Consider the following 14,750-nt stretch of genomic DNA (forward strand, 5'->3'; position numbering starts at 1 on the left):
TATTCCTGTACGTTACGTATTCCTGTGTACATTACGTATACCTGTACGTTACGTATACCTGTGTACATCACGTAAACCTGTGTACATCACGTATACCTGTGTACATTACGTATCCCTGTACATTACGTATACCTGTGTACATTACGTATACCTGTACGTTACGTATACCTGTGTACATCACGTAAACCTGTGTACATCACGTATACCTGTCTACATTACGTATACCTGTGTACATTACGTATACCTGAACATGACATATACCTGTGTACATTAAGTATACCTGTATACATTACGTATACCTGTGTACATTACGTATTCCTGTGTACATTACGTATACCTGTACGTTACGTATACCTGTGTACATCACGTAAACCTGTGTACATCACGTATACCTGTGTACATTACGTATACCTGTGCACATTTCGTATACCTGTACAATTTATCTACAACTGAACATACAATCTGTACATCTGAACACACTTTTAACTTACGGTATAACTGGTACATTACGTTTACCTCTACAATTTATCTACAACTGTACATACAATCTGTACATCTGAACACACTTTTAACTTACGGTATATACCTGTATACATTCTTTACTTTTACAGGTACACACATTATTTCTGTTACATATTTATGTATGTTTAAATCACTAAGAATACAATTGTTCAGGACTACACAGAGTATGGTATTAATGTTGAACCATACATTATCTCATTCTGTCTTGTGTCTAATATTACTGTATCTACATTGTGTCTGGAATCTCCTTTTAAGTTCAAACTATCAGGAAATTGAAACTTAGGTCAACTAATGCTTATTAACTTATTTTTAGAGGTCTACATTAAGAGAACCTAACTTTCTTACTGTATACAGGTATAATTTAAGTTATTATCCCATTAAACTTACTGTATACAGGTATAATTTAAGTTATTATCCCATTAAACTTATGTTGTTTTTTTATATTCATGCAAGGACAATATTGTAATTTGAGGACTTTTATTATTCCCAGTAAATAAAGAGGAAAGTACTACTGTATATACTACATAAGTAACACCATGACTGGTACTACCCTGACTGGGACTACCCTGGACAAGCTCCCTATAAACAAGAGGTCTGCCCTATGTAACAGCCAATCCTCTAAACAGATTAAAACTATTCCTCTTTGGTGATTCAACAGTGAGCGGTTCAACCTTAATAATAGGGTCCAACACTGATCAGTGCCAAATAGAGAAATATATATTTGTTGCTTAAAATAAATGAACCCCCAATGCCCAGGTACATTTAATTTGTAGTTGTATAAGGCACTGTGCCTTAATCTCTGTGATGGTAGACAATTGTGATTATCAACTATTCAATCATTAATTAATTGGACTAACACCCTCAAACATTACAGCTTACTTAGCCCTAATATGTCTGTTGCCTAATGGCTTTATTCTATCAACATTACAGTTTCAAAATTATAACCATTTAATTAAATAGTGTCTATAGAATGATGAAAACATGCATGATAAAAATAAACTGGTTTATTTATAATCATTTGTTTTGAGAGATTAATTAATTGGTACAATTCAAACGAAAATGTCACGCTCGTAAACATACAGATATAGGACCTGTCGAAGTGTATGTTTATCTAAAGAAATATTGGGAAACTGGGTTAAACAAGGTCTACATACTGAAAACATATTATCTTAAAAAGTCAATAAGCATTTGATCTTTGTGTGCTATAAAACTACCAGGTATATATAGTGATAACAGGATTTAGTATCAGGATCTATTATCCTAATCACGTTTATAATAGGTTGTTATACTACCAGATACTGTTAACAAATCCTATCCCGGAACACACACATTACAATATCCTATACATGGATATAATTGTATCCCAGAACACACACATTACAATATCATATACATGGATATAATTATATCCCGGAACACACACATTACAATATCCTATTCATGGATATAATTGTATCCCAGAACACACACATTACATTATCCTAGCTATACATGGATATAATTATATCCCCGAAGACACACATTACGATATCATATACATGGATATAATTATATCCCGGAACACACACATTACAATATCCATGTATAGGATATTGTAATGTGTGTGTTTCGGGATAGGATTTGTTAACAGTATCTGGTAGTATAACAACCTATTATAAACGTGATTAGGATAGGTTGTTATACTACCAGATACTGTTAACAAATCCTATCCCGAAACACACACATTACAATATCCTATACATGGATATAATTGTATCACAGAACACACACATTACAATATCCTAGATATACATGGATATAATTATATCCCCGAAGACACACATTACGATATCATATACATGGATATAATTATATCCTGGAACAGACACATTACAATATCATATACATGGATATAATTATATCCTGGAACACACACATTACAATATCATATACATGGATATAATTATATCACGGAAGACACACACATTACAATATCCTATACATGGATATAATTGTATCCCAGAACACACACATTACAATATCCTAGCTATACATGGATATAATTATATCCCAGAACACACACATTACAATATCATATACATGGATATAATTATATCCCCAAAGACACACATTACAATATCATATACATGGATATAATTATATCCCCAAAGACACACATTACAATATCATATACATGGATATAATTATATCCCGGAAGACACACATTACAATATCCTATACATAGATATATTTATATCTAATATTATATATACTGAAAGGATCAAGATCTGTAGGGTCACAAAATAGGCAACAATTATTAAACTGCTTGGCCTGAATTATGAAAACCAGTCAGACAAGTATCATCCAATCTCTACTTCGTCATAAACAACACGACACAAACCTATCATTTTGCCCGCCTAGCCCGCCGTGCGCTATCCCGCCTAGCCCGCCGTGCGCTATGCCCGCCTAGCCCGCCGTGCTCTATGGTCAAGCATTTAATTGATGTGTTTCAAAAATAACATACATTGAAAAACGTTCATACAAAAAAACCTCTTACATATGCAATTCTAATGCTATTATTATACATATATATCAATCCATACTTTTATCTTTCTCACATGTATCTTTCCCCTTATAATACACAAGATTGGTCACTATCTATGCACTCAAAACAGTGTCTAAAGTTACTCAACCGTGTAGTGTACCGTGCCACATAGTGAAAGTGTTAAAATGCAAAAATAAATGTGCAGAATAAAGATGACAAGTTTTTCAACACATCTTGTCAAACCACTTGATACTCTTGAGGTATACACATCGCTTTCCAATATTTACTTCTCAATTTGAATCTCTTGCAATCATGGTACAGCTGACCGAATTTCAGAGGGCTCAGGCTAATGCCTTTTTTTTCTAATGCAAGGTCAAAGGCAACAACAGGTTGTTCGCAGTTCAGTGTGAATGTTCCCACCACAGAACATCTTGTCCGTTGCCAGAGAGACACCAGAAGGGTTGCTGACGCGACATCAAGACATGGCTATTGGTCTCGCCCTCTGGCGTAATAGCCACGTTATTGCCACTGAAACTGCTATTAATACAGTTAAGGCAATCCTAATCGCCACATTCACCCCAAAACTGTAAGGAACAGATTGTGCAAGGTTGGTCTGCGAGCTCCTGGTCCTAACATTGGTCTGTCTCTCACTACTGCACATCGTCTGGCTTGGTTGGCGACACATGCTCCCAGACTACTTCCAAGAATGCAATGGAGACAGGTCTTTTTCACAGATGAGTCCTGGTTCACTTTTTTTAATTTTCATCCGGACAGTCGTTGATGTGTATACCGACGTCCTGGGGCATGCTTCGCTGAAGCTTGGGTTCTTGAGAGTTATAGGTTTGGGGGCGGCCTGGTTATAGTCTGGGGAGCGATATCTCGCAGGGTAAAGTCACCGTTGATTGTGGTAACCGGGAATTTAGCCGCAGTAAGATACAGGGATGAAATCATCCACTTGGTTGCAGTTCAATTTGTGCAACAGCAACACATAATTTTCTAGCATGATAATGCCCGGCCCCATGTAGTCAATGGGCATCAATTGCTCATGAATTGTTGTTCAAAATCTAATGAAATTTTGGTAAATTTGGTTATCAAAGATGGCTTTTTATACTTATATAAAATGTTGTGTATAACATTCAAACACATAACATCAAATCACATCAAATGTTTACTCTATATTTGTTTACCCTTTCAGTACACATATTATCTAACACACAGAAATATCAAATTTTAAGGCAAATTATTAAAAACAGCCATATATAAACTAAAGCATTTAATATTCACGTACGTATTGATATTTCAATTACTTTTTTTTTGGCATTATAAAATTATACTCTGAAAAAGAATTAATGGCATATACTCTTTATTATGAAAAATACTTCATTTGTTGAAGTTTGTTGTAATTTTAATGTAAAGCTGAATGACTTGATGTAGTGAAGGTAAGGGGAGATGAATCACATTCCATTCTCTACAGGTGTGAAAATGAAGGATCATATTTCACATTTACCTGTATATACGACAATCCAAATAACTTTTAGCCTTATTAGATGTTCTCCAAATTGTTCAGTCCGCAGCAAAGACATAGCTCCCCTTGCCAGGAAGTAAAGTGTAATAAGATTTCATTGCTTCCAAAGAATTACCATATTATAATGGATATATATTTATGTGAACTTAAACAGATAAACAAATAACCATCTGATAAAGAATAGAAAATATCAGTGGCAATATGTTAAGTTTCACACAAACACCTCTGTTCAGTATAAATGCCATCTCACCTTATTCAGAATCTTAACTGTCACATCAAAAAACTAACAAACAAATTTCCAAATCATTTTGCAATATACCTGAATCCTTTCTAAATTATGAAAACAAATACATTTATTTCAGTAAAAGTCATAACTGATCAACTTGATAATCAATTGTTACAATATTCACAGCAAAGCTGCAAACTAAACAATGGATAGAACACTGTCATTAACTGTCCCCATACCTCCACTACACTACCATTAACTGTCCCCTCATCTCTACTACACTGCCATTAACTGTCCCCATTCCTCTACTACACTGTCATTAACTGTCCCCACACCTCTACTACACTGTCATTAACTGTCCCCACACCTCTACTACACTGTCATTAACTGTCCCCATACCTCCACTACACTACCATTAACTGTCCCCACACCTCTACTACACCGCCATTAACTGTCCCCACACCTCTACTATACTGTCATCAACTGTCCCCATACCTCCACTACACTACCATTAACTGTCCCCACACCTCTACTACACTGCCATTAACTGTCCCCACACCCCTACTATACTGTCATTAACTGTCCCCATACCTCCACTACACTGCCATTAACTGTCCCCACACCTCTACTATACTGTCATTAACTGTCGCCAGAGCTCCACTACACTACCATTAACTGTCCCCTCATCTATACTACTCTGCCATTAACTGTCCCCACACCTCTACTACACTGTCATTAACTGTCCCTACACCTCCACTACACTGCCATTAACTGTCCCCTCATCTCTACTACACTGCCATTAACTGTCCCCTCATCTATACTATACTGTCATTAACTGTCCCCACACCTCTACTACACTGTCATTAACTGTCCCCACACCTCCACTTCACTGTCAATACTGTCCCCATACCTCTACTATACTGTCATTAACTGTCCCCATACCTCTACTATACTATCATTAACTGTCCCCATACCTCTACTACACTGTCATTAACTGTCCCCATACATCTACTATACTGTCATTACTGTCCCCATACCTCTGCTATACTGTTAATACTGTCCCAATACCTCTACTATACTATCATTAACTGTCCCCCCCCTCTACTACACTGTAATTAACTGTCACCACACCTCTACTACCATGTCATTAACTGTCCCTAACCTCTACTACACTGTTATTAACTGTCCCCACACCTCCACTACACTGTCAATACTGACCCCATACCTCTACTATTCTGTCATTAACTGTCACCACACCTCTACTACCCTGTCATTAACTGTCCCCCTACCTCTACTATACTCTCATGAAATAACTGTACCCATACCTCTACTATTCTGGCATTAACTGTCCCCATACCTCTACTATACTGTTAATACTGTCCCCATACCTCTACTACACTGTCATTAACTGTCCCTCACCTCTACTACACTGTCATTAACTGTCCCCATACCTCTACTATACTGTCATTAACTGTCCCTCACCTCTACTACACTGTAATTAACTGTCCCCATACCTCTACTATACTGTCATTAAATAACTGTCCCCATACCTCTACTTCTTTTTGTTTTTTATTACCAGTATATATGTCACAATTGTGCCCACAACTTCAGTACACTATACTTCTCCCAAATGAAATGCTACTGTGTGAAAGGGAAATATAAATACACAGGTCATGATTCTAAAGGAATTCCTGTGAACAGACAAGAAAAGAGACCTGGTTTGATGGATGACAAGTGATCCAGTCTCTCCCATTCCGCGGCCTGTGAGTGCTATTTAACAGTAGGTCTAGCTTATAAATCATTCCTTACATTTCTACATCACACAGTCATAATAATACAGTGTATAGCAATACAACTTACCTGTATATATATATATATATAGGTATATTGTTTTGAAGGAAATCATATGGGGATTAATAGTTTTGTTTGAAAAGTTCTTTTTAATGAAAGAGATTGCCTATCTTACGACAAGTTTTGATTAGTAATACAATTCTATTATCTGTCTATCAAAATTGCATGCCTGAGCAATATTGATCCAAGTCCTAAAGAGATATAAATGTGGTGTATCCAGACAGGTGTGTTTAGTCACCTGTATCCCATTGTCTCAGCTTCCATCAGATGAGGCAGTGTAAACAGGTAGAACTCATCAGTATCCCTTAAAATCCTAACATGTAACTTTGCAAGATGAGCTGAACATTTTGTAGTTAAATAATTAAAACTTTCTTCAAGTACAAGTTCCTCTGCTTAGTTGTACAGTCAGTGAAATTTAAAATACAATTAACTGAAATTATCTCTTTTAATTGACAGATGCCAAGTTATGTGTTTATAAACCTGTGTATCAATATTTTCATGGTAAACTGTCTTGTTGATTATATATATCTGCAAGATTATAATCTGACTTAGGAGGTAGCATATTTAATCAACTTAAAAAATATATATTGAAAAGTGACTTAATAGTTGTAGTTTTAACCCAAGGGATTTCCCCGTACCCATAGCCCCCCTAAAGTGCCACTATACATATCTCAACATCTCCTCAACAAAGTCCAAGGTTCCTACTACCTGGGTATACAAGCAAGTGTCACAGCAGTTCATTATCTGCTCATCACCTATTTAAACGCAGACAAAAATGGCTTGAGATTTGATCTGTTGCAACCTTTACTTACCTTAATTATTACTCAACGGCCAAGATTACTTCAATCAATCTACACCCTTATATGGATCTGTCTATTAAACTTTAGCCCTTATACAGATATGCCAACTAAAAACAGGGTCCTTATAGACTTACAGAGCTATCATTTTAGGGAGAAAAACTCATATTCCCTAGCCTATATCCTTGCCTTATGCACATGTCTTAAACTAGATGCATAAAATGGATTACAGATCCTCACAAAATGTTATTAACAATATTCAAACATTCAAAACTAATTAACAGAATACCATATTCTAGTTGTGAGAACTGTGTGATGCTTGCATAATACATTATATATATTATAACATTTTTTATCAAGACAAATTTCAAAATCTGGGGTATACATATTTAGTTTTACTTAAAATTCAATTCTTCTTGATAATGATTTTGCCTTGCATGCCCCTTTTAGGAAATCATGGATTTTTGTTATAACTGGTTGGTTCTCACAAAATAGTCTAAATATTATTCTTCAATTTTTCTATATATACTTAATATAATGTTAACTTATGATACAGCCCTGGTAACTGTTAGTAATCTATATAAAGATAACTACAAATGTGTCAAATTGTAATCTGTACTATCAAAATCAGGAATATTTTAGATTAAACTACTCATAACTTACATACTTGCCAACCCTCCCTATTTAGGAGGGAGACTCTCGATTTTTTACCCTTAAATTTAATGTTTGCAACTAGTGAATTTGCTGAACTGTTCCTATATTCTAAAATCTAATGATTTCATCTGAAAGAACAACTCAAACTATGTCGTTTTAAAGGGTTATTTTGTCTCTAGGGGTTATATATGCTCATTTTATTGATGATAATTTTTAGCATGCAGATTCTCCCCATTCGGAAATTCATAGACTTTCCATAACAAATGGATTGGATGAGAACCAATATATTATCTGTCGTTTTACATGATAGGTATTATGTTGTCAATATCTGGGTTCCTACAGATCATACTGTCTCCCACACAGCCATTGTAGACCAGCACTATATACATGATGTGATAAACAGATTAATCATCCAATCTGTCCTTGGATCAAACCATAATATGCCTCTTTTTACAGAATTTCTGTGTGAAAAACCTGGTCTAGTTACACTGAATGTGGTACATTGTATTGTGTGGATTTGTTGATAGGCTTGTCGCTTTATATATCAAGGTGTTCTAAAACCCACAAATCCTAAAACTTCCGATTTATATCTCAGCACTTGTTTGCTAACTTAACAAGGACAAATCTATTTTCTTACACTGAAATAACTATGTTTAAAATATACAGATAATTATATCACACAAAGCAAATCTGCATTATTTATTGAATATAATATCAATTTATGGAAGAACTCCTTTAAAGGTAGGGATTATAATTAGTACAAATCAAACCCTACAGTAATAGGTTTGACATATGTCTAGATATTATTATGAAAGACCAAACACATTTAAATTGCATACATTATTCAATTATGTAACACAACATAAACTGATATCATTGGCTAAATGTATTACAAATATTTAAGAGATAATTAATTTATAATACTAATGTCCATCCTGTTCCACCATGTATTATCGTCACCCGTTTGTATATATGTATTCTCTACACTGTATTGTTTATGAGAATAAAACAATTGTCATTGTCATTGACATTCTGTGATAGTTACCAAGCATTTCCTTTTTTATATGTTAACTTTTCAAATACAGTTTTCCAGTCAATATGAAATAATTATTTTTATTTTTTCATAGAGTAATTTCTTAAAAATATTATTTTTATCATGGATATTCATTTTACTTACGGGATAATTCTAAAGTATTTCTACATAGTGGTGTACATCTGCTATAAATAGTGGTGTACTATCACCTATAGGACACCTACCCATGGTCAACCTTATCAAGGCATCAACCCACAAGGTACATTACGAGATAATAAACAAATATTGACATTTCCAACTAAGTGTGTTGAATGGATAGAAGTAAATCTCAACAATCAAATTCACTGGCAAATCACCGATTTGATAAAACCATCGACTGTATGTAAATAATTTTATCATTACAAGGGCTGGAGTCATCGTTTTGGTGAAATTTACTTACAACAACGCAAGAAATCTGGGTGTTTACACCTGGGTGTCAGAGGGTTAAGGTACTCATTGCTGTGATAAAATCGCCGATTCCTAAATCTGTACAATTATTATTTTAAGAAATTTGGACTATTGACAGCAGGTAACTAGATAAGCTCCACCCTAACTACACAGGTAAAACCATTATGTGTATCTTGTGTACATACGAAATACAGATTACAATGTATCAATTATATGGTTAATCGTTCAGCTTTGAAACCAAAAGTAAACTTATGACAACTTACCGTGGCCAGGGGCTAGGCTCCACACACAGATAAGTAACAGGTACTTCCAGTAAATCCAGTACATTGTGTTTGCTATTTGTCACTACTACACTCTGTCCGCTTATATCTAGAGATATAATACAACATTTTGTTGTGAAATATCGTCCGGGAGTTCGCTGAGAACTGTCACCGGGCGTGGGACTCGACCCTTACATGTGTTCGCACTGACTTCTGTGGGTATTCTTAATGTGAACTTAGCTTTAACCCCTTGTAGTGTTCACCACATACAACCTGTACGCATACCTGTAATCTATGTACAGGTGAAAACTTCACCGGATACTAAATCCACTATTCCACGTCTATGCCGGGTACCTAACAATCACTTAACGTATCGTCGTATGTTGATATTCACCCGACACCCGCCAAATACACGGTGAACATACAGCCGAGCGCTCTCTGTAATAACTATATTGAGGTATCTCACGTCCTGCGCAATGTCAACGCAAGTATAGACTTGTCTGCGCATAACAAAAGCACATGGCTACATGCTCCAACTGACACGGCTGTCAAACAATCACACACTGTGCTATCCAACCAGCCAATAATAGTCATATAGCAAACGTAACGACAATTTTCTGTTACCATCAATTCCAGTTTTCCCTGTACGTATATTTTTGATTGACGGATGGGCTACCGAATATGCAAATACGTGTTATTCGGTAGTGAGCAAGCTAGCTTTTATCTGATATTGATTTAGATTAAGTATAGAAAGAGGCGGAGCTTCTATAACTGTTGAGATAAATGTTCGATGGTGTTTACTGTGTCGTACCAGATAAAAACCTTTGATGTTCGAATGTTTAATACTATTTAAAATAATGTTTCCAAAGTGGTACTATAGCTGATAAGACGGATATATCCGCACTGTGCTATATTCTTAGTTGTTTTTCACTTCTGATTTTTCCTCGGTGTCGCCGGCATCCTATTACCTTTCAGTATCATTCAAAGATTTTTATTATAGTTTTGAGTTTTGTTTAATGGTCCCGCTGTGGAATCTTGATTAGCAATGAAGTATCTTTTATCGTGCACTGCTGTAGGTTGTCATCGTTAGGTCCGCAATAGTACTGGTGTAAGTGAGGTAGAGATTGAGGAGGGAATAGTACTGGTGTAAGTGAGGTAGAGATTGAGGAGGGGGTACTCGGACAAGTCATACATTACACCAGCACTCAAGCTGCTGATAATTACATGGAGAGTTTTCGTCGATAAAGCAAGCGATGTTAACCCTTCTGAAAAACATAGTCTTATAACCTTTGTACTTGTTCAAGTGTGTCCGTGTAAATATTACCTTTGTTCATATTTGGCCCTAGTTTTATCTATTCTGATCACGAGTTGTACAGGGTGTACAAAACTCGCTGTCCTCCAAAGCTGGTGCTGTTTTTGGACCTCTCCTTGTACAGGGTGTACACAACTCGCTGTCCTCTAAAGCTGGTGCTGTTTTTGGACCTCTCCTTGTACAGGGTGTACAAAACTCGCTGTCCTCCAAAGCTGGTGCTGTTTCTTATTTGGGATCCACTGTATTACAACCATAAATTATGTGCTTTGCTAGCATCTCAAATGGATTTCCCAGAGGGAGGCGTTCGCGATTCTCAATCGGCAGACTCGAGTGCGTCATGCGGTTGCTGGTCTGCGCTGGGTGTCAGACGGACATGCATTATGTACCCAGAATCTACGGAAGGACTCCACTCCTAAACTCTACAATCCAGAGCAAGCATAGCGGTTTTGCACAAGCTCATGTTTTGGTCGAACTCGAGCAGTGTCGGAATATAGTTTTCTCATGAGCAAACCACCCCTCCCCCATTTTTCACGAGATGCCCACGCGCCATTTTTCACGAGATGCCCACGCGCCATTGCTCATTGGTGTACCATTCTGTTTGCCAGCCACAGGGCAGCAAGGGTTTTGTAAGCCTCGTTTTGACCAGAGAGAAATATTGATGAAGAAAAATAGAAGACAACGAGTTTTGACCAAAGAGAATGGCTGGAGAGGGAAAACCAGTTTTGACCAAAGAGATGGAGAGGGAAAGCTAGAGGACAAAGAGTTTGACCAGAGAGAATGGCTGAAGAGGGAAAGCTAGAGGAAACGAAATTTGACCAGAGAGAATGATTGAAGAGGAAAAGCTAGCAGACATTGAGTTTTGACCAGAGAGAATGGCTGAAGAGGAAAAGCTAGAAGACAAAGGAGTTTTGACCAGAGAGAATGATGCTCGATCATTAGGCTACTAGTCGTAACCCTTAATCGCTCTGCCTTTGGGGAATTGTTTAAAAACAACTAGATATTTTAATAATATCTTTACTTTCATTAAAATTTGTTAGTTGGGAAATAAGATAAAAAAAACATTGCCTGAAGTTTGTCTAGATGTCCCTCCGGTATTGAGTCCCCACCTTGGCACTGAGTTAGTTCAGCCGAACGTCCACTAACCGAGACATGTTATGGTACTGATGTTAGGTAAGTAAACCCGTACTCTGTTTACAGACTTAACTTTGACCTGTTAATGTGTATTAGAAGCTATATGGTCCTATGGTCTATGTGTATGCATATAAATGGTACAAATCTAGTCACAAGTACCCTATAACACTGTTTGGGTAATTATTTAGGGATATCGCATTTCAAAAGGTATCGGACATTTCTTTTCGCTTCCCAAGACATAGACACCTTGACCTATTTATCTGAAAATCCCGCTAGCTTGATATAGTAAAAGTGTTACAGTTTTATCTATGTGTATTATTAGACTAACAGTTTTATTTCGATATTTAAAAAATAAAAAAAAATAAACAAGGCATAATTGAACCTCCACATTTTCATATTCATAAACAGATATCCAATTCTCATACAAGTTGAACGATTTCAAGGTAGAACAGAAAATTGGTAAAGTTAACATAACTACAGTCTAAATTGATTACCTACAGCTTCTGTATGTGTATTCAAGCGAGAATTGGGCGTGTTCGCCACCCGAGGACGCCTGGTAGTCGCTACTCGGTCCAGATCAACGCTGCAGATAGCAGCCAACATCAAACGGGCTTGCCACTTGTTGCACCCAACATCATTATGTGTGCCAATGTGACCAGTCTTTGCCGGCACCATACACACTGAACATGGAAAACTATTAAAACTATTATATTGCCACTCGAATAACATTTAATTAGTACTTAGAGTAACTGAGCTGTTTATTATTGAATAGCCCGTTACCCCAACCCGTACCTATACCGTTATACAAAGTCTGCCATTAGCCCAGAGAACTGGACACAGTTTTACGCCAATTAAAGCTACCTTCGAGATACACTAGATACACAAAGATCGAAAAGGTGATTGACAACACAAGGGAGATAACCTAAAAACAAATGTACTGTTTACCCGGTACACTACTCACATCTGTGTCAAGGTTAATGAGTGTGTCAGAGAGAGAGGGAAAGTAAAGGGGGGGGGGGGACTAATCATGTGTTGGGGAAGGAAGAGGGGGCACTAATCTCGTGTCAGGGAAGGAGGAGGGGGCACTAATCCCGTGTGAGGGAAGGAGGAGGGGCACTAATCTCGTGTCAGGGGAGGAGGAGGAGGCACTAATCTCGTGTCAGGGAAGGAGGAGGGGCACTAATCTCGTGTCAGGGGAGGAGGAGGAGGCACTAATCTCGTGAGAGGGAAGGAGGAGGGGGCACTAATCTCGTGTGGCGGAAGGAGGAGGGGGCACTAATCTCGTGTCAGGGAAGGAGGAGGGGGCACTCATCTCGTGTCAGGGAAGGAGGAGGAGAATGCACTAATCATCTGTCAGGGAAGAGGGTGGAGTACTAATCCTGTGTCAGGGAAGGAGGAGGAGGAGGCACTTATCATATTCCAGGGAAGAGGGAGGGGTACCAATCCTGTGTCAGGGAAGAGGGAGGGGCACTTATCATGTGTCAGGGAAGAGGGAGGCGTACTAATCTTGTGTCAGGGAAGAGGGAGGGGTACTCATCATGTGTCAGGAAAGAGGAGGGGCACTAATCCTGTGTCAGGGAAGGGGAGTGGCACTAATCCTATGTCAGGGGAGAGGGAGGGACACTAATCCCGTGTCAGGGGAAAGGAAGGGGCATTAATCCTGTGTCAGGTGAGGGGAGCCAGTAATCCTGTGTTAGGGGAGAGGAAGAGGAACCACTAATCCTGTGTCGGGGATGGGAACCCCTAATCCTGTGTCAGGGGAGGGAAGCCACTAATCCTGTGTCAGGGGAGAGGAAGGGAAACCACTAATTCTGCGTCAGGTGAGGGGAACCACTAATCCTGTGTCAGGTGAGGGGAGCCAGTAATCCTGTGTTAGGGGAGAGGAAGAGGAACCACTAATCCTTTGTCGGGGATGGGAACCCCTAATCCTGTGTCAGGTTAGGGGAACCACTAATTACGTGTCAGAGGAGAGGAAAGGGGATCCACTTTTCCTGCGTCAGCGGAAAGGAAAGGGAAACCACTAATCCTGTGTCAGGGGATAGGAATATGAACCACTAATCCTGTGTCAGGGGAGAAGAATATGAACCACTAATTCTGTGTCAGGGGAGAGGAATATGAACCACTAATCCTGTGTCGGGGAGGGGAACCACTAATCCTGTGTCAGGGAAGGGGTGCCAGTAATCCTGTGTCGGGGAGGGGAACCACTAATCTTGTGTCAGGTGAGGGGAACCACTAATTACGTGTCAGAGGAGAGGAAAGGGGATCCACTTTTCCTGCGTCAGCGGAAAGGAAAGGGAAACCACTAATCCTGTGTCAGGGGAGAGGAATATGAACCACTAATCCTGTGTCAGGGGAGAAGAATATGAACCACTAATTCTGTGTCAGAGGAGAGGAATAGGAACCACTTATCCTGTGTCAGGGGAGAGGAAGGAGAACCACTAACATGTGTTAGAGGAGAGGAAAGGGGA

General features: G+C 38.2%; 1 protein-coding gene across 2 annotated transcripts in view; it reads right to left on the reverse strand.

Moving 5' to 3' along the window:
- Positions 1-10,420, reverse strand: part of LOC110456250 (muscle, skeletal receptor tyrosine protein kinase-like) — a 97,916-nt gene extending 87,496 nt beyond the window's left edge. For both annotated transcript variants that reach the window (XM_021506862.1, XM_021506861.1), the window contains exon 1: positions 9,843-10,420. In XM_021506862.1, the coding sequence (XP_021362537.1) occupies positions 9,843-9,906 (64 nt within the window). In that variant the 5' untranslated portion in view covers positions 9,907-10,420. The remainder of the gene's footprint in view (positions 1-9,842) is intronic.
- Between the last annotated feature and the right edge of the window lie 4,330 nt (positions 10,421-14,750).

Source organism: Mizuhopecten yessoensis, unplaced genomic scaffold (assembly GCF_002113885.1).
Source record: "Mizuhopecten yessoensis strain PY_sf001 unplaced genomic scaffold, ASM211388v2 scaffold8577, whole genome shotgun sequence".
NCBI lineage: Eukaryota > Metazoa > Mollusca > Bivalvia > Pectinida > Pectinidae > Mizuhopecten > Mizuhopecten yessoensis.